This window comes from Megascapheus bottae, chromosome 2 (assembly GCF_031878675.1).
Source record: "Megascapheus bottae isolate mThoBot1 chromosome 2, mThoBot2.hap1, whole genome shotgun sequence".
NCBI lineage: Eukaryota > Metazoa > Chordata > Mammalia > Rodentia > Geomyidae > Megascapheus > Megascapheus bottae.
In genome coordinates, this window is record NC_143510.1 from 59194312 (window position 1) to 59221831 (window position 27520).

The 27520-nt window shown below is 38.0% G+C and overlaps 1 protein-coding gene across 1 annotated transcript in view; it reads left to right on the forward strand.

Annotated features, from left to right (window-relative positions):
* The window catches only part of Irak3 (interleukin 1 receptor associated kinase 3), a 50798-nt gene that overhangs the window by 18443 nt on the left and 4835 nt on the right, over window positions 1-27520 (forward strand). The window contains 7 exon segments of the mRNA XM_090328035.1: window positions 850-1032; window positions 4609-4673; window positions 5462-5516; window positions 8711-8862; window positions 11133-11197; window positions 16532-16646; window positions 18302-18420. Coding sequence (XP_090184161.1) covers window positions 850-1032; window positions 4609-4673; window positions 5462-5516; window positions 8711-8862; window positions 11133-11197; window positions 16532-16646; window positions 18302-18420 — 754 coding nt within the window.

The window sequence follows — 27520 nt, forward strand, 5'->3', positions numbered from 1 at the left end:
AAGGTAATTATATATGAGAGGAACCTTTCGTGCCCCACACCAATCAAGCAATCCAGATAAATATGTTATTTATCTGGATATCCATATTACAAACACCGAGTGTCAAACACTGAAATGGACACAGAATTATCACGGTCCTGAAAGATGAGGAAAGACTGAAGAATCATCACTGATGGGAGGAAATTCAGAAGTGATGGATGCAATGAGGGAAGCTCAAAAGGCATTGAGAACAGAAAAGCTCACTAGTGCAACAGTAGTGGAATTAGACTGAAGTCTACAGTTTAGTTAGTATTGATTCTGATTATTTTACTGCGGATTATTGTGAATATTCATGGAAGGCAGATGATCTCGATTCCTCGGTACCACATACATAGAAAAAGCTGGAAGTGGTTCTGTAGTTCAAGTGATAGAGCTCTAGCCTTGAGAAAGCCCAAGGACAGTGGTCAGGCCCTGAGTTCAAGCCCCACGACTGACAAAAACAAAAACAACAACAACAAAATAGCAGAAAGAAAAGTCCACGAGACTCTTATCTCCAATGAACTACCAAAAAGCAGGAAATGGAGGCGTGGCTCCGTAATGAAGCACTAACCTTGAGGGGAAAAAAAAGAGTGCAAAGTTTGAGATCAAGCCAAAATCCTAGCACAAGAAAAAAAAAGTCAAGTAGGGCAGTAGCCTTGAGCTGAAGAGCTCAGGGACAGCACTCAGGCCCAGAGTTCATGTCACACGACTGACAAAAAAGAAAAGGAAAAAAGTCACCTGTAAAATGAAATAAAATATATATGGTAACAAAACCAAGTGTTTCTGTAAGAATAAACTATCCTTTGCTTCTTTCAAATGCAATTTCCACAGCGGAGCGAGTTTCAAACAGCTGGCTGGATGTTCGTCATATTGAAAAATATGTGGACCAAGGTAAAAGTGCAACAAGAGAATTACTATGGTCCTGGGCACAAAAAAACAAGACAGTTGGTGACCTTTTACAAATTCTCCAAGAAATGGGACACCACCGAGCTCTTCATTTAATCACAAACTATGGTAAGCACATTATTTATTATAATGTAGCTATAGGAATTGCACTTTCTAAGTAGTAATATTTCATACTGTATGTTTCTATGTGCAGAAGCGCTTATAGTTTCACATTTGAGTGTATGTGATATTTTCTCCCTCTATTACCTAATTTATACAGTCTATTACTTTCTACCACTTTATAGTGTTGGTATTTTTAATTCTTAGGTAAGTATGACATTTGTACAGATTCCATTTTTAAAAATCAGCAGATAGCAACAGTTTTCATTCAAAACTCTGAAACTCTTTGACCAAGAATCACAGTTTTAGGTAAAATAAGCAATAGGATACCTTTCATTTTACTAGATGACTTGAACTTAGTAGTTTAGTTGGATCTTCTCTTAGTTCAGGCACCATCTTCAGAATAAATTTGAGATTTTTCTTTTATCTTTATTGCTCTTTTTATGCCACAGAATTGAACTCAGCCTTAGTTATCTGTCATTATTCCATAATTCTTTCTTACTTTTCTTGTCTGTTTTGGATGCTGTATCTTTCATTATTGTTTAGCAGAGACACCTGTTAAGCAATATCTATGAAAAAATTTCCATGTATTCTTCTCAGTCTTCTCTTACCATCTGTTCTACTTCTACTTGGATTATTCATTTCGACAATAATGAACTTGAGTGATCTTGGTCGTTGGTGTTAAAAACTCAGGTCTCATGTTAGACATCTTCATTCTTTGACTATCATCCAAACATGTTTATAGCTTTGTTTATTTGCATATATGTTCTTTATAATATTTTTAGTAACATGAACTTCTCTTTTGCTATTTGAAGAAGATTTATACATACAAAGAAGAAAACCAGCAAGATTTGTAACATAAACATAGCATCTGGACAACTTTATTTGGTATATTTTCGTAAGAGGGGAATGTTAGCTTCTTTCTTTCTTCTTCTTTTTTTTTTTTTTTTGCCAGTCCTGGGCTTGAGCTCAGGGCCTGAGCACTGTCCTTGGACTTGGACTTTCTCAAGGCTTTACCACTTGAGCCTCAGCACCACTTCCGGCTTTTTTCTATGTATGTGGTACCGAGGAATCGAACCTGGGTCTTCGTGCATGTTAGGCAATCACTTTAACCACTAGACCAAACTCCCGGCCCAATGGCTTGAACTCAGGACTTTTCAATCTCTCTTAGCTGTTTCCTTCACAACTGGTGCATTATCACTGGTTGCATACCTCCAGTCTAGCATTTTGCTGATTCATTGCAGATGCAACCTCACAATATTTTCTGTCTGCCTGCCAGCCTGGGCTGGCATCCAACGTCCAGGTCTTAGCTTCTTAAGTAGCTGGAGTTACAGGCATTTGTCACTACCATCTAGGAAGTGATATTAGTTTCTGCTATCAGTTTCTGACATTAATTTCACTATGATATCTGTATAACTTAGCAACCCCTTTTTCCTATTCTTCACAGGGTGTCTTCAGTTGTTTTAAGACAGTAGAGTACTTCACTTTGAATCTAAGAAAGTGAAGTGTACTGAGCCCCCACAATTCACAAATGCCAAGCCTTTTCATTATCTTTTTTCTCCAGCCACTGAAACCATCCACATAGCCTGGTATTCTTATTATAAACCTACACCCATTGATAAGATGTTTGATGTGTGTTTTCTACTTTGATGTTCTGGAATAGATTTCAGTGTATATGATCATTCTACGTTGTTTACTAATGCAGCAGATAAGGATTCTGTTTGAATGTAGACAGAAACTCCACATTCTTGATTGATTCCTAATCAGTAGCATACGCTAAGTTGATTTCTGTTTTAAGACCTGAGATGCATAGTTGAATTATTTACTGCTTAATATGATGAGATGGACATGTCCAAAATGAAGAAGAGAGTTCTGTGTTCTGACTTTTTTGTTGTTGTTGTGGGTCATGAGACTTGAACTCTGGGCCTGAGAGCTGTCCCTGAGCTCTTCATCTCAAGGCTACTGCCCTACCCTTTGAGCCACAGCACCACTTCCCATTTTCTAGTGGTTAATTGGAAATAAGAATCTCTCAGACTTTGTACCTCAGCTGGCTTTGAAGCAAGATCCCTAGACCTCAGCCTCCTGAGTAGCTAGGATTACAGGCTGTGCCCAGCTTCTGACACTTTTAAGTATAGAAAATAGCATTAGGTAATTGTTACTTTGTGAGTTGATAGTTTGGTTTAATCATAATCTTGAAAAGGTATGTTGTGTTTTCAGTTTTATTCATCTCTAACTTACAGTGTGTTGTATTCTTGAACTCATTGGTCGTTTTAAATGTTGCATTCTTGTGCATCCCTCTAAATTTCTTTGTATTATTGACTTTGATTTAAATCCCTAGTGTTCAGACAACATACTTCGTAGGATGGCAACCCTTTCCAAATCTATCGAGTTTCATTGAGTTGTCTGACATATGGTCTGCTCTGAGAAAGGTTCAGATTGTATGGCAGAAGAAGCATGTGTGTGATCTGGTTTAAGGTACACTGTTCTACAGATGTTGCTTAGGTTTTGTTGGTTTATAGTGTTCAATGACATTTTTATTCATCAATTACTTTTTGTTGCTAGTTTTCCAAGCAAAGTAACAAGAAATGCTAGAACATACTCTAAGAAAAACTAAGTACAACAAAACTTTATTCTAAAGTATAGAACAGAACTTTAGAAATGAACAAAATATAGAAAAGTTTTTTTATTTTTTTAATAATTTTATTATGATTAATAGAAGGGTTACATTATATTCACCAGATAGAAGGTGCATAACTTCACAAATATTGAAACCCTTTCTCATGACATGGTAGAAAAGATTTTTTTATTATTTGGGTTGTGATTGTTTCCAGAAAGCTACCTAGAGGACCTAACTTTAGACAGAGCTATAAACAAAAAAACAAACTTATAGTCTGTATTTGGGAAGCAATAGTAAGTTTTGGCGATTGATAATGTACATGCATACACACACACACACACACACACACACACACACACAACAGTACACCCATACACACACGGAACCACTTCTAATATCTTGCAGTATAAACTAGTATAAAAGTAAATAAAAATGGGGACAAAAACATGAGAAGGGGTAGCAATGTTTGTGAAGTAATGCACCTTCTGTCTGGAGAATATAATGTAACCCTTTTATTAATTATAATAAAAACACATTAAAAATAAAAGTAAACAAATCTAAGGAGATATAATCTCAGATAACATTTTAAATATATGTGCAAAAAGCTGATAATGATTCTACTTTTTTCTTTCAATCTTCTGCGGTTTACCATTTTAATAGTGTCTAACAAGAAAGTGGATATTCAGGTTTTAAGGGAACAAATACAAATAGTTGGAAAGCTATTTTACCCATGTAAAATTGTAACTATTTCGTTGGAATGAAATTGAACTTTAGAAATGAACTGACTAGTGAGATATCTATTTTTATTGCCTCCTAGAGAAATAAAACTACATTAAGAACTTAATTTTAGCATTTCTATTGTTATTGTTACTATAGTTATTATTATTTGTGGTGCTGGAACTGAGCCCAGTGCCTTACAAATGCTAGACATTCTACCACTGAGCTATATCCCTTTATTTCTTTTTCAGGAGCAGGCTTGAATACTCTAGAGGCCAGTTATCAGGAGCATGGATTTCCAAACATGTCACCAAAGGTAGAGCATCTGTACACAGAAAACAGTCCTAGGTCTTCAATATAGACAGTTTTATAAGGAATGAAATTCTGGATTAAAAATATAACCTTAGGACTTTTCTTTGAGGTCCCTCTCTTCTTAGAGGACTACGACTTTCCTTTCCCTTTCAAATAAACTTATTTTACTACATCTAAAGCCATGAAAGGAAAGTATATATCTGATGGATACACAATCACTCTTTGAAAACCAGAAATGCCTTAGTTTTGTCATTATTCTGCATTTAGTCCAAGTTTCAGGACATTGAAGATCTGTAACTATTTGAAGAGTTACAATTTACTTCCCTTGCGATCTGTCCGAGCTGAGACAGAAATATTAAGACTGCTGTGAGTTATACATGTGTTTAATTCCACTTTTAATTTTCTTTTTCCTGTTGATGTCTACATATTGCAGTTCATACTTTAACTGACATATTAATTTTATAGAACAGCTTGTTTCATTGTGACATCTTCATGTATGTCTTCTCTCTATTAGTTTGCCTTCTCTCCCCTAAGTCTCTTCCTGTAACAAATTAACAATCATCACCTTTCAACATTAGAATTCAATTAATATTGACTGTAACCAGTTGTAACATTTATACTTTAGTGTTTATAGTTGACACAGAAGCCTTAAATATATATGGAAATAAATGTTTCTGAAATAAGTGAAATAATTGATTCATACTAACTTTCTTCTAAATTAGTTTCTCCTCTGTTGCTCTTTGTGGTCTCTTTCTTACAAAATAGAGTAACTTTTGTATTCACTTCTTTTAGGGAGCAACCAGTGTTATGGAAGATAACACTATTATTCCTGAATATAATAAAAAAGGTAAGAAAAATCCTCTTTAAATTATGGTTTTATGCAGGTTGAATTTAGAGATGGAAATGTGCAAGAAGCACCCAAAGTTAAGTCATGTTTAGTGTAAAACTTCCACAGATATAGAAATATTTTCAATTTTCATTGATATCATTTTTATAGATGTTAAGAATCCATTGACTAGGCACCTATAATTCACAAGGCTGAGATCTGAGAATCTAGGTTCAAAGTCAGCCTGAGAAGAAAAGTCTGTGAGATTCCATCTCCAATTAACCAACAAAAAGCCAGAGGTAGAGAAGTGTGGCTCAAGTGAAAGAGCTCCAGCCTTGAGTAGAAAAAGCTAAGGGACAGCACCCAGGTTTGAGTTCAAGCACCAGGCCTGGCACACATACACAGAAAGAGAATCTGTTAGCAAAGGCTGCCATAAATGTGATCTCTCCACACAGAGGACTTTTCTTTTTTATTTTATTTTATTTTTCATATATTTTTTATTGTAATTAATAGAAGGGTTACATTATATTCACCAGATAGAAGGTGCATTACTTAACAAACATTGCTAACCCTTCTCATGTACATCCATATTTTTTGTTCCATATATTTTTATTGTAATTAATAGCAGGGTTACATTATATTCACCAGATAGAAGGTGCATTACTTCACATACATTGATACCCTTGGTCCCCATTTCCCTCCACCCACCCCCGCCCCTCATCTTGTTTCCCCCCCTTCCCTATCCGATTTCAAATAACCAAGTAGGGACTTTTCTTTGTTAGTAAAACTTGCCATCTTTGCCAGATGCCTGTGCTTCAAGCCTGCAGTTCTAGCTACTGAGGAGGCTGAGATAAAGAGATAAGTTTCTCTTGAGGTGGAAAAAAAAAAAGATTGTTTCAAAACCAGCTTGACATGAAAGTCCATGAGATCCTTATTTCCAATTAACCACCACAAGGTGGCAAGCAGAGTTGTATCTCAGCTGGTAAAGCACTCTCCTTGAGCAAAATAGCTCAGGAACAACACTCAGAACCTGAGTTCAAGCCCCAGGACTGGCAATATAAAAGACTAAATGTATTTTGCCACTTTTTACATGTCATAAGAAAACTTTTCAAATGGGGACCAAGACATGAGAAAGGATATCAATGTATGTGAAGTAATGTACCTTCTATGTGGCGAATATACTGTAACCCTTCTATTAATTACAATAAAAATATATGAAAAAAAGAAAACTTTTCAACTTTTCTTGGGTTTTGTTAAACTGTAAATGTTTCAGCAAAAATCTTTTGAGAACAATGCCGAAGGTCAATATGAAATTGGTTATTTTCCGTATTAGTTTCCCTACATTATTAGTAGAGAGAAGGATTAGGTCTCACTAGAAACATTCTGATAAAATTTATACACCATTGAAAGTTATCCTACCTATATTTTGCCACCAGATATGATGGTTCTCTGGTTCAAATTAGATAAATTATATAAGATTTGGTTCTTCAGGATACTGTGTGTCTTTAGAGAGTATTTTGTTTTGACTCTAAAAACACAGACAAAATTGGGCTCTGCAGGATGAAGCCAAGATGCTTTTTATGTTGTTATCGTTATTGTTTGTTTTGGGAAGATGTTTTTTTTTAATTTTTTTGTTTTTAATTTGCATTTTATTACCCTTAAATGCTTTCTCCCAATCTCCTCTTTAGATGCTTTTTTTTCCTTTTTTTTTTTCTTTTTTTTTTTTAACCTGTCCTGGGGCCTCAATTTAGGGCACTGTCCTTGGGCTTTCTCAAGGCTAGTGCTCTACCACTGGAACCACAGCACCATTTCCATTTTTTTTTTCTGTGTATGTGATACCAAGGTTTTGAACTGAGGCTTCCTGCATGCTAGGGAAACACTCAGCTCCTGATTTTTTTTTTTTAAGCAGAAGCATCTTCTAGTCTTCTCAGAAAAAGTAAGTTAGGCAGTCAAAGGCTTGACTCTTCCTCCCTCCCTCTTTCCCTTCTTTCCTCCCACTTTCCTTCCCTCCCTCCCTCTCTCCCTCCCTCTCTTCTTTCTTCCCTCCCTCCCTTCTTACTTTTTCTTAAGTTATAGTGTGTTCACAACCAGTCAACAGGGATTGTTTGATCTAATATAAAGAAACAAAATTTTGGAGCTAACTCTTTGGCTGATCTCTCAGAGAGATGATTAAAAATCACATGATTTAGTTTTTCTCTAAATCAAGCTTTGGGAATATTGTGAATTTATATCATGAATTCTAATTTCCAGCCTTTCTTTCTTTCTTTCTCTCTTTCTTTCTTTCTTTCTTTCTTTCTTTCTTTCTTTCTTTCTTTCTTTCGTATTTTCTTTCTTTCTCTTTCTTTCTTTCTTTCTTACTTTCTTTCTCTTTCTTTCTTTCTTTCTTTCTTTCTTTCTTTCTTTCTTTCTTCTTTTCTTTCTTTATTGGTGGGTCATGGGGCTTGAACTGGGCTCTATCCCTGAGCTCTCAACTCAAGGCTACCACCCTACCCTTGAGCCAAGCCTCACATCCCATTTTCTAGAGGTTAATTGGAGATAAGAGACTCAGGCTGCCTTTGAACCTTTATCCTCAAATCTCAGCCTCCTGAGCCAATGTGCCTGGCTCCTCTCTCTTTCTTGTTTCTCCCTTCCTCCTTCTCTTCCTTCCCTCCCCCTCTTTTTTCTTCCTTCCTTTATTCCTCTTCATTCCTTTCTTTTTTCTTTCTCTTTTCTCCTTCCTCCCTCCCTCCCTCCCTTTCTCTCCTTCCCTTCCTCTCTTCCTTCTTACTCCTTCTTTCCCTCCTTTCCTCCTTCCCTCCATTCTTTCCTCTCTCCTTCCCTCCCTCCCTTCTTTCTTTCCTTCCTCTCTTCTTTTTCTTAAGTTATAGTAAGTTCACAACTAGTCAACAGAGATGATTTGACCTAATAACAAAGAAACAAAATCTTGGAGTCAACTCTTTGGCTGATCTCTTAGAGAGAAGATAAAAATCACAACGCTAGTGCTCAGATATCTGAAAAACCATTTTCTGTGTGAAATGACGGAAGCCTGACCCAAATAAATGTGCAGAGAATACATCACACGCTAAACTTTGTTTTGGGTTCTGGGCTCTACTCTACAGAGGCATCTATTGACTTTTTCAGTGGGCTCTGATGTTTTTCCTATATGGAAGTTTTAGTTTGTAACTAAGTGATATTGGTTCTTAGAGGCTTGTCTTCTCCCTGATTTTCTTCTCAAGGACTATTATTAAAGCCTCCCATCAGCTTCCAAAACATCATAGATGGAACCAAAAATTTCCATGAAGACTTCTTAGTTGGTGAAGGAGAGATTTTTGAGGTTTACAGAGTGGACATTCAAAACCAAACATATGCCGTTAAATTATTTAAACAGGTATGGAAAGAATTACTATCACTGGATATAGAATTCATTTATTTGCTCATATTTCACATTTGAATTCACCATTTTCATCAATGTTGAGGGGAGGTATATTTGCAAATAGAATTTAACAAATGGAAATAAGATATAGGATCTCAGGTGCCTAGGGAAATGAAAATGAATGCAGGAATGTGGAAACTAATTCCTTCCCATCCCTAGGTGGATTGTGTGTGAAAGACTGTTTTGGAAAGACTCTTCCAGAGGAGAGACAAAGAAAGGAAGAGAGAGGAGAAAGAAGGAAGGAAGGAAGGAAGGAGAGAGAGAGAGAGAGGAGGGAGGGAGGGAGAGAGGGAGAGGGAGAGGGAGAGGGAGAAAAGAGAAAGAAAGAAAAAGAAGGAAAGGAAGGGAGGAAGGAAGGAAGGAAGGAAGGAAAGAAGGAAGGAAGGAAGGAAGGAAGGAAGGAAGGAAGGAAGGAAGGAAGAGGATCACATTCTGCTGTACTTGGAATGAGCTCTGTTATTCCAGGCAGCCTCATGTTGGCACTAACAGTGAAGTGCAGAAATTGGTCAATTTCGTACCTCAGAAATTGTCTTCTATCACAGTTCAGAAAGATACATAAAGGGCATTTCAAAGTAGAGATGTGTTCATTTTTCATTACTATCACAAATACTTGAGAAAATCAGTTTAATAGAAGGAAGCTTATTTTGGCTAGTAGTTTAGGCGGTTTCAGTCCCTTGTCAGCTGGCTCCATTGATTTGATGCCTAGGGTGAGGAAGGGCATTTGGCTCAAGTGAAGCCCAGAAGAAGAGGATATGTAGGCAGGGGCAACAGACTGGGTGCATGTTTCTGTATCATCCTTCCTCCAGTGATCTATTTTCTCCAACTGGGCTCACTTCCTACTTCCCTGCACCACACAATAATAAATAACACTGTACAATGAACTCATCAAGGTATTACTTCTTTGATGGAGTCAGATTCTTCATGATCCAATAGTTTCTCCAAATTCCTATCTCTCAATAGTCCTGCAATGGAAACCAAGCTTTCAACACATGAATTTTTTTTAGTGGACACTTCATCTCTAAACCATAACAAGGTTATGGAACTACAAGCCACTAATAGTGTAGTCTAGCAATTTGCTAATGTGAACCTCACAGCTGTGGATGGGCATACTTTGGTTTCACTTCTTCATGGTAGAGTTTAGGAACCTGAGATCTAGGAACATTCAAGGACAGAACCATTACCACATTGAAAATATTTGCCAGGGCTGGGTGCTAATGGCTCATGCCTGTAATACTAGCTGCTCAAGAGTCAGAGATCTGAGGATCACAGTTCAAACCTAGCTTCAGCAGGAGAGTCTGTGAAACTCATATCTCCAGTTAAACAAACGGGAGTGTGTTTCAAATAAGAGAGTGTTAACACTGAGTGGAAAAAGCTAATAATAGCCTGACCCTGAATTCAAGTCCCAGTGCCAGCACACACACAAAGGCGCGCGTGCACACACACACACACACACCATACCAGGAACTGCATAGGTGCCCTATATAATGTTACTGAATTTAATAATTTATCCAATATTCAAGCATCAGGCCATAGGCTGGCCTCTGACACTTTTTGGAAAGAAGTTCTACTTTCATATACTTAGGATCATTTTCTTAAGATCAAAGAAAAGGGGGTGGGAGTTTGACTCAGTGTAGAGTGCTTGCCTAGCATGCATGAAGACCTGGGTTTAATTCCTCAGTACAAAATACACAGAAAAATCCAGAAGTGGTGCCGTGGGCAATATTCAGGCCCTGAGTTCAAGCCCCAGGACTTGCAAAAAAAAAAAAAAAGATTAAAGCAAAGGTAAATGGAGTTAACCTGTCCAAATGAGCCAACTTATGAATAGTGAAATTTCTCAAAATACAAGTAACATGAATTGGGTTCTTTGTGAGATCCAGCATTCTGTCATTGCATCTTCCTTGAATACTTTTTGAATGTTTTTGAATTTGTGTAAATTATGAAAATTTCCTGAAAATGTTTTAACCTGGAATTTGGCAACATGACACAATGTGTGAAAATTTTTTAGCAATGGTTATAAATCTGTTTGGGGTTGATAGATTTTTTTGAAAATCTGATGAAAGCTAAAGATGTTTCAGCCAGAAAACAAAGTTCAAATTCATTTATACCCAAAAGTTTTAATTAAATTAATTCCCATCTAATTTCAGGGAATTAAATCCTGGGTTAAGACTCCTCAGAATAGAGTTCCTCTATTTAATCTATCTCTGTGTTTTCCATATGATATTTAGGACAGGAAAATGCAATATAAGAAACATTGGAAGAGATTTTTATCTGAACTTGAAGTTTTGCTTCTGTGAGTACATTTTTGTCTGGAATTTTCCTCTTCATGCCTGGGTTCATCTTCTTTATCTTTGATTTTAAATCACAGTGATTAGCATTTAATTATTGCGGGTTAGGTGTTAGAACACTGGGTATGATTTTGACATCTGCTTCAGTATGTTCCTTAAAATGCATTTTAAAATAGAGCATTTACATAATTCACTTGAACATATTTCAACAAGAAACTGTCACAAGGAAGTAGGTTAAATTGTGTGACTAACATGACTGAATAGTAATTTTTCAAACAAAATTGTGTGTATATTTCCCTTTTCCTCTTCCTTAGAGACAATCCAGTTGAGAAACTGCTTCATCACTGAGGCTCTCTTCAGAAAGAGTGTTCTAGACAAGACATCAAGCACTTTTAATGTGCATTTTATTTTCTGAGAACTCATTCATAAATCACACAGTCCTTAGAGACAAATTTAAATGACTTCATTTTTGTAATATATTCCTATCTGCAGCTATAAATTCTTCTTCACTGAATGCCTCTAACCCTGTGGAGTTCACTCTTCACCTGTCAGAATTAGAAAATGTTCTTTTCAGCTGTTTCCTGAAAGATATGTGGATTGAGGATGGATGGAAAGGGAGGAATGGAGTACATTAATTATACTGAATTCCATCACTTTATCCCCATAAACAAAACCTAAAAGAGCAGAAGTTTAATATCTATCATATAGTTGATTTTTAAAATGTTTCAAATTCCAATGATTGGTCTGGTCTTTACAGTGAAATTCTGTTCATTTACTTATGAAAGTAAGATTCAGAAATTTTCTAATTCCAAAAAGGCAAAGAAAACCATGAAACAGGGCCAGGAGTTTGGCCTAGGGGTAGAGTGCTTGCCTAGCATGCACGGAGGCCCGGGTTCGATTCCTCGGTATCATATACATAGAAAAAAGCCGGAAGTGGAGCTAAAGCTCAAGTGGTGGAGCTCTAGCCTTGAGAAAGTCCAAGACAGTGCTCAGGCCCTGAGCTCAAGGCCAGGACTGGCAAAGAAAAAAAAAAAACATGAAAGATTTTCTCCCACAATCGAACTAGATTTTCCAAGGCAGCAGTGTTATCTGTTTCTTGCATATATAATCCTAGAAGTAGTTTATGTATAGTCCGACATGGATTTGTTTTCTTTTTTTTTTTTTTTTTGCCAGTCCTGGGCTTGAGCTCAGGGCCTGAGCACTGTCCTTGGACTTTCTCAAGGCTAGAGCTCTACCACTTGAGCCTCAGCACCACTTCTGGCTTTTTTCTATGTATGTGGTACCGAGGAATCGAACCCGGGTCTTCATGCATGCTAGACAAGCACTTTAACCACTAGGCCAAACTCCCAGCCCCATGGATTTGTTTTCTTATTTTCCTCTTATACAAAAGGTAGCATAGCTACATTCCACATTGTGCTCATTTGTTCTGTGCTCTACAGCATCCTACTCCTGTTTAGGGATTTTAAGTTTTTTATTTTAAAAAATGTTTCCCTAATCTTTTATTACTAAAAAAAAAAAAAAGAAAAGAAAAGAAAGGGGGGCTGGGAGTTTTGCCTAGTGGTAGAGTGCTTGCCTAGCATGCACCAAGACCCGGGTTTGATTCCTGGGTACCACATGCATAGAAAAAAGCCGGAAGTGGTGCTGAGGCTCAAGTGGTAGAGCTCTAGCCTTGAGAAAGTCCAAGGACAGTGCTCAGGACCCGAGCTCAAGCCCAGGATTGGCAATAAATAAATAAACATTTTTTTTAAAAAAAAGAAAGGATGAAAAGAAAGAAATGAAGAAACTGGTTACTGTTGGCTCTTGCTTGTAATCCTATTCTCCTCAGGAGGCTGAGATCTGAAGTTCTCAGCTCAAAGCCAGCCCAGGGAGCAAAGCCTGTGAGACTCTTACACCCAATAAAGTATTCTGAAAAATCTGGAAGTGGTTCTGTGGCTCCAGTGGTAGAGCACTAGCCTTGGGCACAGAGAGGCTGAGGGATAGCACTCAGCCGATGAGTTCAAGCCCAGGACCAGGAATGGGGGTGGGGGGAAGCAGCAAAATTGTTTTTGCTCTTGGTGTCATCTCCAAAGTCCTTGCAAAAACCAGTTTTCTATGTTTGTTTTCCCTGAAACCTTCTGTTTTTTTTTAAATCTTGCATTTAGTCTTAAGCATATTTTTAGTTAATTTTTGTATTTGAGGTGAGACCAGTGCAATTTCTTACTTTCACATGTCAGTTTTCCCAGCACCATTCATTGGCAATTTTTAAACAAAAATTTCCATCTGGCATATTACATCCTCATTAAAGATTAGCTAACCATATATGTCTAGGTTTATTTGTAGACTCTATTTTAGTCCATTGATCTTTATGTCTGTTGTCATGCCAGCACATACTGTTTTGATTACTATAACTTTGTGATGCTGTTTTACATCAGGGAGCGAATGCCTCTAGCTTTATTCATCTTACTCAAAATTGCTTTGACTACTTGGAGCCTTTCATGATTTAAAATTTGTAGAAGTTTTTTTTTTCTGTTTCTGAGGGAAATGTCATTGGAATTTTAATACTGGTGTATTGAATCTACATGTCAATATGAAGATTTCATGGGCTTAAAACCAGCCATTTCTCTCCACAGCATCTCTATGTTCATACTTCACTGACTTTTACAGAACCTATTGTTCTGCTTGATTAGTAATGTTTAAAAATAAGCAAATGGTCATTTCTGTTTTGTAGACAATGGAGCAGAGAATCAGGCCATGACCATATCTATATGTCTATATGTCTGCTATCTTCTGCCACCCAAAAGATTTTTGTCTCTGAATTAAGTTGTGGGAGAACTACATAGCAAGTGGTTTAGATCAACTGTTAAACTAGTTGAATATACCTCCTCAATTTCTTTTCTGTCCATTGCTTTTCATTTTATAGCTGTAATCTGAACTGAAATATATGCAGGGACCTTGTATCACAAAAATTAAAAAATAAGTCTTTAGCTGGGCACCAGTGGCTCACATCTGTAATCTCAGCCTGGGTGCTGTCCCTGAGCTCTTCAGCTCGTTTCTGCCCTACCCCTGGGCCTAGGTGTTATCCCTGAGCTCTTCAGCTCAAGGCTACTGCCCTATCCTTGAGCCAAGTCCCACTTCCTGTTTTCTAGATGTTAATTGGAGATAAGAGTCTCAGGTCCTTTTGTGCCTGGGCTGGCTTTGAACCTTGATCCTCAGCTCTCAACCTCCTGAGTAGCTAGGATTACTGGCTTGAGCCAACTCACCCAGCCTCTCCATAAGATCTTTATCTCCAATTAACTAGCAACAAGTTGGAGTGGAACTACAGCTCACGTGGTAGAGTATGAACAAAAAAAAGCTCAAGGACAGCATATAGGCCCTGAGTGAAAGCTGCAGGAATGGCACACATGTAGACACACAAGTCTTTGTATTTGTAAAAATGTACATGCGTATGTGTGTCTGTGTATACACAGACAAACTCTGAGATATGAGGGATAAAACTAATCCTACAATATACGTACATTATGTATAAAGAGTCACACGCATGCACACATAATGTACATTGGTATATATGAAAGAAAGAGTAGGAAAGTTGCTACAAACTCAAATAATTGTCCTTTATAAGTAGAATTTTTTTTAGCTAAGCTTGATGTTGACATCTAGAGGATTTCAGTTTGAAGCCAGCCTAGGCAGAAAAGTCTAACAAAATGCTAGCCTGGAGGTATGGCCCAAGTAGTAGACCAGCCATAAGCAGAAATGACCAGTGAGCTCTCAAGGTCCTGATCTTAAGTTCTGTTACCAGTGCACACATATACACAAAATGTAGACATGTTTTTACAGCCGTAATTGTTTTAATATTCCCAAACATGTCTAGGACATTGTAGTCTAGTATTTCATAAATGATTGCTGAATTACACAGAATGCCTAGTATATGGAAATGTCATGTGTTTTATATTTCATAGTGGTTACCTCTCATCCAAGGGTATTCATAGTAATAGCACATTCACTCAAGGAAGTAGAGTTCTGTTACTAGGTTAATAAATGATTATTAGGGAAGGAGCCTGGGAGATTATATAGCACATTGATGTAGAAATCTATGACTTGTTTTTTGGCATGAAATGACTAGTTATATGGATTTTATGTAAACATATAATTTTTGTGAAGACCTGTTGTCTCTTTCCAGCTTGTAACTGGGGACAGATCTAGTACCTGACATAGTAATTCTCAGTAAATGAATGCATGGAAACCATTTTCTATGTAGATCCTATAATTTAGTGACATTATTTATTATGCATTTAAATCAAATGAATAATTTCTGTTGCATTATTCTTATCTATTTACTTACGGTGATTCATATAAAAATGAAATATTGATGTATTGCCCAAGTTTTCAGCTTTCTTCAGGAAAGCTATAATTTCATAGAATTTCTTCCTCACATATACATATTTTTTTAGATTTTTTATTTTAATATATAGAGGGGTTACAGTTATATTCGCCAAATAGAAGGTGCATTACTTCACACACACGTTGATACCCCTTCTCATGTTTTTGTCCCCATTTCCCCCACCACTACCCCCTCATCTTGTTTTTCCCCCTTCCCTTTCCTATTTCAAATAAGCAAACATATAAAATATACCAGGTAACAAAGTCAGATATTGAACAATATGAGATTAACCAAAGGACAACAAAAGAGAAGAGAAAAAACATAGTACATTAAGACCAACAATCCCTCATAGTTAATCTCTTGTTTCCATGTCCTGGAGGTCCATTAATTTAGCTTCATCCTATATGGCCTTATGTCTAAGGATTTGAGCTATTGTAACCCTCTGCTAGGAGTCCTAGGTTTGTACTAATTATTACAAGTGAGGGAAACCATTGAGCCTATGTTCCTTTGGGTCTGGCTTACTTCACTTAATATGATTTTTTTTGCAAGTCTTTCCATTTCCTTACAAATGGGGCGATGTTGTTCTTTCTGATGGTGGCATAGACTTCCATTGTGTATAAATACCACATCTTGTTGATCCACTCATCAACTGAGGGGCATCTAGGTTGGTTCCGTATCTTTGCTATGGTAAATAGTGCTGCAGTGAACATCATTGTGCTAGTGGATTTAGTATGTCCTTGTTTCTGGACCATTGGGTAAATGCCAAGTAGTGGAATTGCTGGGTCATAGGGAAGCTCTTACATATTTTATTTTTATGTGCATGATAGTAGTCCTTGTAAAGAAAGTAAACTGTGTCATATATCCAATGGAATTTTTTCTTCCTTGGTTACATTTATCTACGTTTTGATTTATTCTCCATGCTTCCAAAGCAGAGACTAATACCCTAATAAACAATGTAATGGTTCTCAAAATCTGTTTCTAGGTTTCATCATCCTCACATACTAGAGTTGGCTGCATATTTTATGGAGATGGAGAAGTTCTGTCTGGTTTATCCATACATGAGAAATGGAACGCTTTTTGACAGATTACAGTGTACAGTAAGTCGTGTATCTCATTTGCCCAGTCTTCTGACCTGCTTAAGCACTAGGGTGAGGGAGGAGCTGCTGAAACCCCCCGGGGAATTGGGAAGTCAACCATATGCACATGAGAGGATAGCCTGGGGATCTTCAAAAAAACCCCAGATTTTTCCACTAATTAAATGTTTTTCTAGTACTTACTGAGGATAGAACTTAGGGGCTCATGTGTACTAAGCAAATGAGCTAGCTGAGTACGGTTTCTAACTTTTTGCGTTGCATTTGTTTGTTTGCCTGCCTGCCTGCTTTGCTTTGTTGTATTTCATTTTTACTTTTCTTGTCGGGGTGATGTACAGAGGGGTTGCAGTTACATTCATCAGGTAGTGGATATGGTACTTCTTGAACATTGTTACCCCTTGTTTTGCTTTGAGATAGGATCTCACTGACTTTTTCTGACCCAGTCTCCAGCTATAGCTTCTCATGCCTTCACCTCCTAATTATGATTATAGAGATGTATCACCAAACTGAGCACAAGAATTAATTTCTAACACATACAAAGCTGCATGAATGCTTGAGTGTTTGGGTTCTAAGCAACATGCATACCAAATATTTGTTGGTTTCTTACTCCATACTGATTCTAAAACCCTCAAGTGAATACATATTAACTATCCTTATTTTCCACATAAATTTATTTTGCATAGTTTTAGAGAAAATATTATTCCATACAAAGGTCAGATATAAAAGTGATGAGTTGCCCCTGTACATCACCTTTATAATAAAAAATAACAAAGTAAAAGTTTAAATACAATATTTTAAGGGTAACTTGAAGAATTTATCACATAGGAAAGGGAAGGGGGGAAAACAAGATGAGGGGAGAGGGTGGAGGTAGGGAAATGGGGGCAAAAACATGAGAAGGGTATCAATGTGTGTGAAGTAATGCACCTTCTATCTGACAAATATAACTGTAACCCCACTATTAATTACAACAAAAAATTAAAACAATAATTTATTGCAAATAGTTTAATTTTTCAGTAGAGATGAGATCAAACTAGTTGCTTCTTTAAGGAGCTTTTAATGAGTATCCCCTTTCCATGCTTATCTTGTGGTTTTAGGAATCACATCCTGGCCTTTGCACATGCTAGGCAAGTAATGAACCACATACCTACCCAGTTTCTCTTAGTCATGTTTCAATATAATATTAAAAAGTATCTATGAAATACAAATTCTCAGCTTAATTTTAATTTTGTTCTTAAATTTATGTGCCAGTGATTGCATATAGACATTCCATTCTTGAGTACTTGTTTGTTAAACTTGACATTTGAAATTTGATGTAAAAAATCAGTGTCAATAAAATCTGTTAATTAAAAAAGTATTGGATGAAGAAGTGAGATCTAGTAGAGTATATCTGCAAGTGTGTTCATGTCACATGGAGTCTCCAATATCCCCACTGAAGTATACTAATCAAGAAGTAAGAGAAGAAGGTAAACCGTAAAAACAATTAGATGTTTCTATTATCTATAAAGAAGTTGGCCCATCATCATCAGTAGATAGGAACCCATTTGAAACTCAAAATAAATTGATAGCAAGCCAAAACTCTGTCTCTTACCCTGCCTTGACATCTTACATAATTAGTTTGTATTCAGAAAGGGTAACCACACCAACTGCCATTGTCTTCTTAGGGTAACACAGCCCCGCTCTCTTGGGACATCCGAACCAGGATATTAATTGGTGTATCTAAAGCCATTGGATATTTGCACAACATTCAACCTTGCTCAGTCATCTGTGGCAGTATATCCAGGTAAATGATCACAGAGCTTCAGATTATACTTTTTACTTGCACAGGTGAGTCATACTTCACACTTCTTTCCATCTATACTTTCCCTCACTGGAAATGGAGGTATGGCTCAAGCGGTAGAGTACTAGACAGAGAGGGGGAAAAAGCTGGGTGAGACAGCAAGGCCCTGAGTTCAAGCTCCAGTACACACAAAAACATTTTCAAGCAAGAATGATAGATTTACTGGAGAAGAAAGGCAGGTTGGAGAATAAGATGAGTCTGGATGAGTCTGTGGTAAATAGGAGATTAGATGGGGCCTTGTTCACTAGGCGGAGAAACTAGATTTGCTAAACTGAGCTGTGATGAGTGACTCTGAGACTTATCTGAAGTTATGTGTGGGAAAAGAAAGGATCTGCTGTCTCTCGAATGGTCTCATAACTGAAAAACAAAACAAAACAGTCCTCCCAGAATTATCTTCCTGGTACTGGTTTATTAAAACATAATTTAAGGAACATTGGCAGAAAAAATCTTCAGGAAGTAATAAACAATGAGTATTGAAAGAGATCTGGTCAGAGCTAATGGAAATATTGTGGAAGAAGCAGACATTGAAGTGGAAATGCAATTAACGATGGATGCATTTTGAATAGTTCAAGGGGCTGCTATTGTCATTCTGTGGTTGTGGTTTGGATCTTGCCTGTCCCCTATAGGCTGATGTGTTGAAGGCTTTGTCCCTGTTGATGATGCTTTCGGGAGATAGGAAAACATTTAGAAGATTTAGGAGTTGGGCATAATGGAAGAATATTAGATCATTGGAAGTAGACTCTTAGAGAGGCTTATGGAATTCCAGCCTCTTCCTGTATCTCTTTTTTTAAATATCTTTTTTTGTAATTAATAAAAGGGTTACATGATATTTGCCAGATAGAAGGTGCATTAATTCATATCCATTGATACCCTTTCACATGTCTTGGTACCCATTACCCTCCCTCCACCCACCACCCACTCCCCGTATTGGTTTTCCCCCCTTCTCTATCAAGTTTCAGATAACCAAATACAAATAAATTCAATATATCCGATAACAAAGTGAGATACTGTAACAATATGAGATATCCAAGGGACAGCAAAGGAGATGAGGGATAACATAGTACATTAAGGATAACAATCATTCATTATATGGCTTTTGTTTCAATATCCTGGAGGTCCTTTCAATTAGCTTCATACTATATGGCCTTATGTATCAAGGTTTTGCTCTATTGCAGATCTCTGCTAGTAGAGCCCAAGGTTTCTACTGATTATGACAAATGCGGGAAACCATTGAGCCTAAGTTCCTTTGAGTCTGGCTTACTTCACTTAATATGATTTTTTCTAAGTCTTTCCATTTCCTAACAAATGGGGCGATGTCATTCTTTCTGACAGCAGCATAGAATTCCATTGTGTACAAATACCACAACTTGTTGATCCACTCATCAACTGAGGGACATCTAGGTTGGTTCCGTATCTTTGCTATGGTGAATAATGCTACAATGAACATTGTTGTGCTAGTGGATTTAGTGTGCCCTAGATTCTGGATGGTTGGGTAAATGCCAAGTAGTGGAATTGCTGGGTCATAGGGGAGTTCTATGTTTGGCCTTTTGAGGCACTGCCATACTGCTTTCCATAGTGGTTGAATGAGTTTGCACTCCCATCTCTTTTGCTGCCTTGAGGTGAACAGACTTCTACCATGCTCCCTCCATAACATACTGTGGTACCACAGACCTTAAGCAATAGATTAAAGAACCATGGGCTGAAACCTCTGAAGCTGTGAGTAAAGATAAAACTTTCCTTCTTTGAGCCAGGCTCGGTGGCTCACCCCTGTAATCCTAATTACTCAGGAGGCTGAGATCTGAGGATTGAGGTTCAAAGCTAGCCAGGGCTCTAAAATCTGTGAGGCTCTTATCTCCAATTAATCACTAGAAAATGGAAAGTGGGGCTGTGGCTTCAAGGGTAAGGCCGTAGCCTTGGGCTGAAGAGCTCAGGGACAGTGCCCATGCCCAGAATTCAAGCCCCATGACCGACAAAAACAAACAAACCAAAAAAAAAAAAAACCCAAACTTTCCTTCTTTGAAGATGACTTTCTCAGACATCTTGTCACAGGATGGGAAACTAATGAACTGGGTTTTTCTAAAGACTCTGAGCATTCAGGCATGTCCATCAATAGACTATACGCCCTCAAGACGGTAATGTGTCAGAGTACAAAGTCCTGGAGTTATGAGCATTAGTTTGAGAACTGCGCTTTCACAAAGGCTTATCATTATATCCCTACTGCTTCATAGCACTTCAACCCCTTCCATAGCCATTGAACTCCAAGCCTTTCTGCTGAACTGTAAAGGCAAGTTGTTAATTAGTGCCGGCTCTAACTATAGACTTAATGCTCTTGTTTTGTGACCTACACCTCTATTCTCTAGGCACTGGAATAAGACTAACACAGTTCATTCAGGTCATCGAACATCTGTCAGATGATAATAACAGTCAATCCCCACACAAATGTAAATGGTAGGTTGGCAGACCTAGGTCACTCACCTGTACCTCTTTTAAAAACAAATTCCACTTCACTTTAATCTTGGACCTCTGTAGTTCTTGAGTCTTGTATGCACTGCAGTACATGCCTCTTTTGTCTTGTATTAATTTTTGTAGGGAAAGAAAGATTCCAAGAGGAATTTCATCTATTGTATAGCCCTGATAATGGAATAAAAAAATAAAAAAACAAAAACAAAAAACCAGGCACTCGTCAAAATTCATGTAGACCTTTTCCCTGAGTAAATCAAAGATGTGTGCTTGCTGAAGGAGTAAAAAATAGAAGATATATTGCTTTTCTTTTCTATATTTAGTCTTCTTAATGGGCCATGGAACACCACATTATTATTAAGTAATGCTATTAGTTAATATTGTAAGTATGAAATAACATGGAACAATTTATGTATAAAGTGAAATAAGTGAGAAGATAAAATGAGGCAGAGTATAGCACATACTTTTATATATTATTTTAACTTTGTAGAACTATGAATTCTTTTACTTAAAAAATATTGACAATAAAACATACCAAAATATCAACAAGGGTTTATTTAGATGGATAGACAATAGGTTAGTTAAAAAAAATTATTATATGGACAGGGAGTTTGGCCTAGTGGTAGAGTGCTCACCTAGCATGCACGAAGACCCAGGTTCTATTCCTTGGTACCACATACACAGAAAAAAGCTGGCAGTGGTGTTGTGGCTCAAGTGGTAGAGCTCTAGCCTTGAGGAAAGCCCAAGGACAGTGCAATACCCAGGACTGGCAAAAGTGATATATGGTGCTGGTGCTGGGAGTTTGGCCTAGTGGTAGAGTGTTCGCCTGCCATGCATGAAGACCTGGGTTTGACTCCTCAGTACCACATACACAGAAAAAGCCAGAAGTGGTGGTGTGGCTCAAGTGGCAGAGTGCTATCCTTGAGCAAAAAGTGTGCAAGGACAGCGCCCAGGCCCCAAGTTCAAGACCCAGGACTGGCAAAAAAAAAAAACTTAAGTGCTTACCTCCATCATTCTCTGTAATTAATTCCATTATATGAAAACTTGATTTAAAATACCAGCCAAGCTTTATGCTGATCAGATTCTGTAGTGGGGTTTGGGAGTGTTGAAGGGAGTACCTGCAGCTACCATCCTACACTGGAAAAGCCCTGGGGCCCCCTGGAGGTGAGCACAATATCACTGCGCCTGCTGGATGAGGGTGTGAGGATGAAATGAGGTACTAAATGGAATGTCCAGTCTAGATCTGGTTCCGGCAGCACGTGAGGCTCATCTCTTCTGCCTCCTAAGAGCTTCTTCCAATCTGTGCTTGGTGGAACTCCAGCTATACTGGAGAGTCCAGCATATGGGATACCCCATCCATTCAAATGCAGCTCTAATTATAGATTCTAGATTTTTTTGTATTAAAAGCTAAAATCCGGTGGTGAAACCATTAGTTTATTTTGCCTCTGGAAGAGCAAAAGAAAAAAAAAGGTAAGGGCCGGGAGTTTGGCCTAGTGGTTAAAGTGCTTGTCTAGCATGCATGAAGACCTGGGTTCGATTCCTCGGTACCACATACATAGAAAAAAGCCAGAAGTGGTGCTGAGGCTCAAGTGGTACAGCTCTAATCTTGAGAAAGTCCAAGGACAGTGGTCAGGCCCTGAGCTCAAGCCCAGGACAGGCAAAAAAAAAAAAAAAAAAAAAGGTAAAAATTCATCCTTCTTTTTTGTAAATAGACAGTTTCTAAATCATTTATTCATATATCTGAATGAAAAGTCATTTTTTTTCAACTTAACTGTAGTAAATAAAAAACAGCACCAAACAGGGGATTAGAAGAGCTAGGATTTAGTTCTGGTGCTGACATTAAGCTATTTTGCATGAAATAAGTAATGTCAGCCAGGTGGGCTTCATTTAGATCATCTAAAAAGAGGCAGCACACTAGCAGCCATGGCAAATCGATTTTCGTTCACATTCCATCTATGATGGATTGGTAATGACTTCCTAAGTGCAGTGTGGAGAAGGCATTTCTGAACTCAATTAGTGATGTCTGCCAATCACTTGGGTTGATGTTTGGCAACATTTGGGCCAAATGTTTGCTTTTCCCAAGTTCAGAATGTTTATACAATCTCTTTCCATAAATAGAGATCCTATTTATTTTGGCTCAGCAAGGAGTGGTTGTAAACAGCAGACAATGGTCTCCCATTAAGGACCAAATGGTATAGTTGAAGTTGTCTGGTAGGAACAGTATGACAGAAGCACATGTTATGGCTGTGTGGTTTGGATGCACATAAGCGAGGGAGAAGTACTTTCAGTATGAGAGGGACACCATAAAGAGCCCTCCTCCCTCAAGCAAAAAGGAAGAAAAGAAGCTCAGTTTATCTTGTCTGCATTGCAGATTGGGGAGGGGGGGTGTCAATGAAAGCCAAAGGATGATAGACCTGATGCAAACACCCACTAAGTACCTTGTTCTTAACCGTGACTGTAGGTTTTTATGGTGATTATCTCAGTTTGATGGGAGAAAGTCCAAAGTTAGTAACTTGCCTCTCACATGGTGGTAGGTGGGGAAGAGGGGGTGACATTCCGTACTTGTGTGAGTCCAACAGTCATATTCTTCTTAGGGGATTAATGGTCTTAGGTTATTCAGAGTGTGTTAGCTTCCGACATTCCTCCTCTTAGAAGAGATGTGACTCAGGAAAAAACGGAGGAGTGAAGATCGGATTCATGGCGCAAAATTTGGTAATGTAGACAATGAAGACCTAGTGAAAACGATAGTAGGCAGCCAATTTTGAGTGGGAGATTAGGCCTGGAACTCTGCATTGTCAACCTCGGTTTATTGAAGCAGCTCACGTGAATGGTTTCTAAGGAGGTCTCAGTTGGAGAACACCCACAGAAGGAAGCCAAATCCATGTTCCAAGGGCATTTTCAACAAGTCTAGTGGTTTATTTAGCCAAAAAAATGCTTTAGTAATTTGAACCCTCCAAATAGAATGTTATAAAAACAAAACTTACTTCCAGATGGTGGAATTTTAGGAGGAAAGGATTCAAAGTAAAGAATCCCAAAGAGTTGCAGTCCGTATTCTTGGGGGTGGGGGGGGGCGCTTACAGTTTGATTTCTGCAACGAAGATGTTTTTGAATTACAGGATCACATAAAAGCATCTGAAAGCAGTAAACCTCCTTGTTATTTTCATCCTATCCTTTAGCAAACTTAATTGTTTTCACATTTATGAACAATTTTAAATGGAAACGCATTTTATCCTCAGCATGTTTCATCCTAGACATTCATTCCTCTAATGGTTCCAAAGTAAGGAGATAATCTTGGTGAACATTTCTAATGTGTCCTATAAAATCTTGTTCTTTAATTGGCATTGCCATTTGTCTCTTGCCAAGTTAAACAGGCTTCCAAAAAAAGGAAGAAAGCAAAACAATTTGCTGAAAAATTGATTTTTTTTAAAACAGGGACTTAATTGGGGCTCCAAGATTGGAATGAGTCAGTGTATGGATGGTTTGTGAGGGAATAGAGAAACAGAGTGTTTGGGAAAAGTGGACAGGAAGCAGCAGATTGGTGTTAGCCCTGCCCCTCTCCAGCCCCCAGCTCCTAGGACAGTTTTGTCTGAGGACTCAGCTTCCTCCTGCCTTTATTATTGTATCTAAACCTCAACATTGATTTGATAAATGTGTATGTACATGCACAATACATGCCAAAAGGTTATTTTTCCTCTCCATTGTCAAATTACCTAGAAATATTGCTTTCATTAAATTTGTCTAAGACAAATGAGTTCTTTGAAACTCATTAACATTGAACTGATTAACCAAAAGTTAAAGTGACCAGCACTCCAGTACCATCCTGTACCCTGTTGTACCACTGTTATCATCACTGCAAGTGCCCTTGAACTTCTAAATGGTACCCGACTAGACCTCTTTGAACTTCAAGATAAGGTGTAGGAAGGACAATAGCCAGCCTATATTCAGTGCGTGCGTGCGTGTGTGTGTGTGTGTGTGTGTGTGTGTGTGTGTGTGTGTATGGGTGTTATTGGGATTTAAACACAGGGCCTCATGCTTATTTGACTTGCTTGCTAGGTTGACACTCTACCACTTGAGCCAAACCACTAGCATTGATTTTTTTGTGTGTGTGCTGGTATTTGGTGATGAAGTCTCACAACTAATGCTTCTGCTCTATCTGGCTTTGAACCATAATCCTCCAGGTCTTATCCTCCTAAGTAGCTAAGATTATAAGCCTGAGCCACAACTGCCCAGTTGCTAGTCTATATTCTTTTTTTCATATATTTTTATATTAATAGAAGGGTTACATTATATTTACCAGATAGAAGGTGCATTACTTCACAAACATTGACACCCTTTCTCATGTCTTGGTCTCCATTTCCCTCCCCCACCCCTCATCTTGTTTCCCCCCCTTCCCTACCCAATTTCAAATAACCAAATAAGCATATATACAATATACCAGATAACCAGGTAAAATACTGTGACAATATAGTCATCTCTACATATCAGTAGCTTTACTTAAGGTTTGTTTTTTGTGGATTTTTTTGGTTGTTGTTTTTGTTGCTGCTTTTGTTTTCTTTGTGCCTGTCCTAAGATTTGAACTGAGGGTTTGAGTATTGTTCCTGAGTTTTAAGGTTAGCACCATTTGAGCACAGCTCCATTTTCAGCTTTCTGGTGGTTACTTGGAGAGAAGCGTTTTAAGGGCTTTCCTGCCCAGGCTGGCTTTGAAGCCTGATCTTCAGATCTCAGCCTCCTGAATAGGTAGGATTATAGATGTCAGCCATTGGTACCAAACTTTACCTACTTTTTAAAAGTTCAAACTTTATGGAAACCTAGTGAAGTGGGCATTGCAAGATCATTTAACTTACATGGAAACTGAAGTTCAGGGAAGCTGTGTTAGTTTAGTTAGGTACATTATCTCACTGAGGAATATCTCTGACTAGGCTTCAGCATAGAAAGCTTAGGATCACCAAATACTTGTAAAACACCAATAAGCTTTCATCTTAAAACAGAAAAACAGGGGAAACAGAAAAACCCCATAATCCAACAGGAAACTAGTTTTAGACCCATACTAGTCGAGTTCTCTGTCTCATATTCCTATATGTCAAATACAGCATTGGCACCCAAATTCAAATCCTGCCTCAGAATCTAGGTGGATCATTTTACTTTTTAAGACCTGAAAGCTTCCATTTGTTTGGAAACAATCTAACACAAAAAACAATTCTCACTCCAGAGGAATGTTGTGCAGAAGATTCAGATACTCTGAAGGAATTGTTGTCAAGACTCCACCTTAATAAAGAGATAAGATGACAACCCCAAAGCCAGGACACAAACCCATCACCTGTGATGGATTCCCCTGATGGCTCCAGTGTATAGCCAAAGGTCCTCTGCTAGGAAAGCCATCATCTCCTGGGAGAGATGACGATCTCAGTAAATAGTAAAGCATAGAAAAAAATGGTTGCAGAAACAGCAAATCCAAGCTGTGAACCATTTGGTATGGACTTTTTGTTGTTGTTGTTTGTTTTATTTTATTTGTTGGCTGTCGGATTGCAACCAAGCTGCCTCTTTCACCAAATATTAAGATTTTAGTTGTGTTCTGCCACCTTTGTTCATCTATTTCATCCCACAGAATAAACTTACCCAGCTGACCTGTATTGTAGCCGAAAGCATTCTTTTGTTTGCACATTCTGTTTACAGTTAAGGCAGAAGAAAGAATTAGGTTGGGAAACAGGTTGGTGAAGAGCTATTCTGTGTGTGATTTTTGCCTTCCTGAAACAGAACATCTTTCTTCCTCAGCTGCCAGTTAACTTTTATTTAGAACAGAGTAAATCACTGGACTCAAGATTTATGACATACACTAAGGTCTGCTGGTAAACAACTTTTCTTTTCACCCAGTGCCATTATTCAATGTGTAAATGCAGCGCTCTGGAATAACTCCATGTCTTGTTGATGGTCTCTCAGTGTCCCCGGGTCCTCGGTGGGTTTATTGAGTAAACACAGTGACTGTGGCACCCAGATCACCTCTGCTTTTCATGTACAGATGTGGGACTAACCAATTGGAGGAAATTTCCACTAATTTTGCTTGAGGGTCAAATAAATGCCTCAGATTATGGGGCTCATTCTTTTGTATCTAGAAATGACTTGGGACTTCTTAAGCATTTTGTGCATTCAGTTTTAGCATTGTCCTGGCTCTGCCATTGTACAAGACAACCAAGAAGAAGCAAAGGGAAGAGAGGAAAGGAGTAGGAGAAGAAGAGTGCAAGAGAGGAAGAGAGGAAGGGATGGGACAATTTTGTACTAAATCTAACTTCTGCAGATTTTATATTTTAAATGAAACCCAAAGCTAGAGCAAAAAGGCCTTAGACATGGAACTGTGGTGAATTGCTATCATTAAAGCACGAGTTACTGAGATTCCTCAAGCTGGGCACTGGTAGCCAGAAGCCTGTAATCTTAGCTACTCAGGTGGCCAAGATCTGAGGATCACAGTTCAAAACCAACCTATACAGAAGTCTGTGAGAATCTTATGTTCAATTAACCTCCAAATAGCTATAAATGGAATGGAAGTGTGGTTCAAGTGTCAGCGAGCTAATGCACACACACACACACA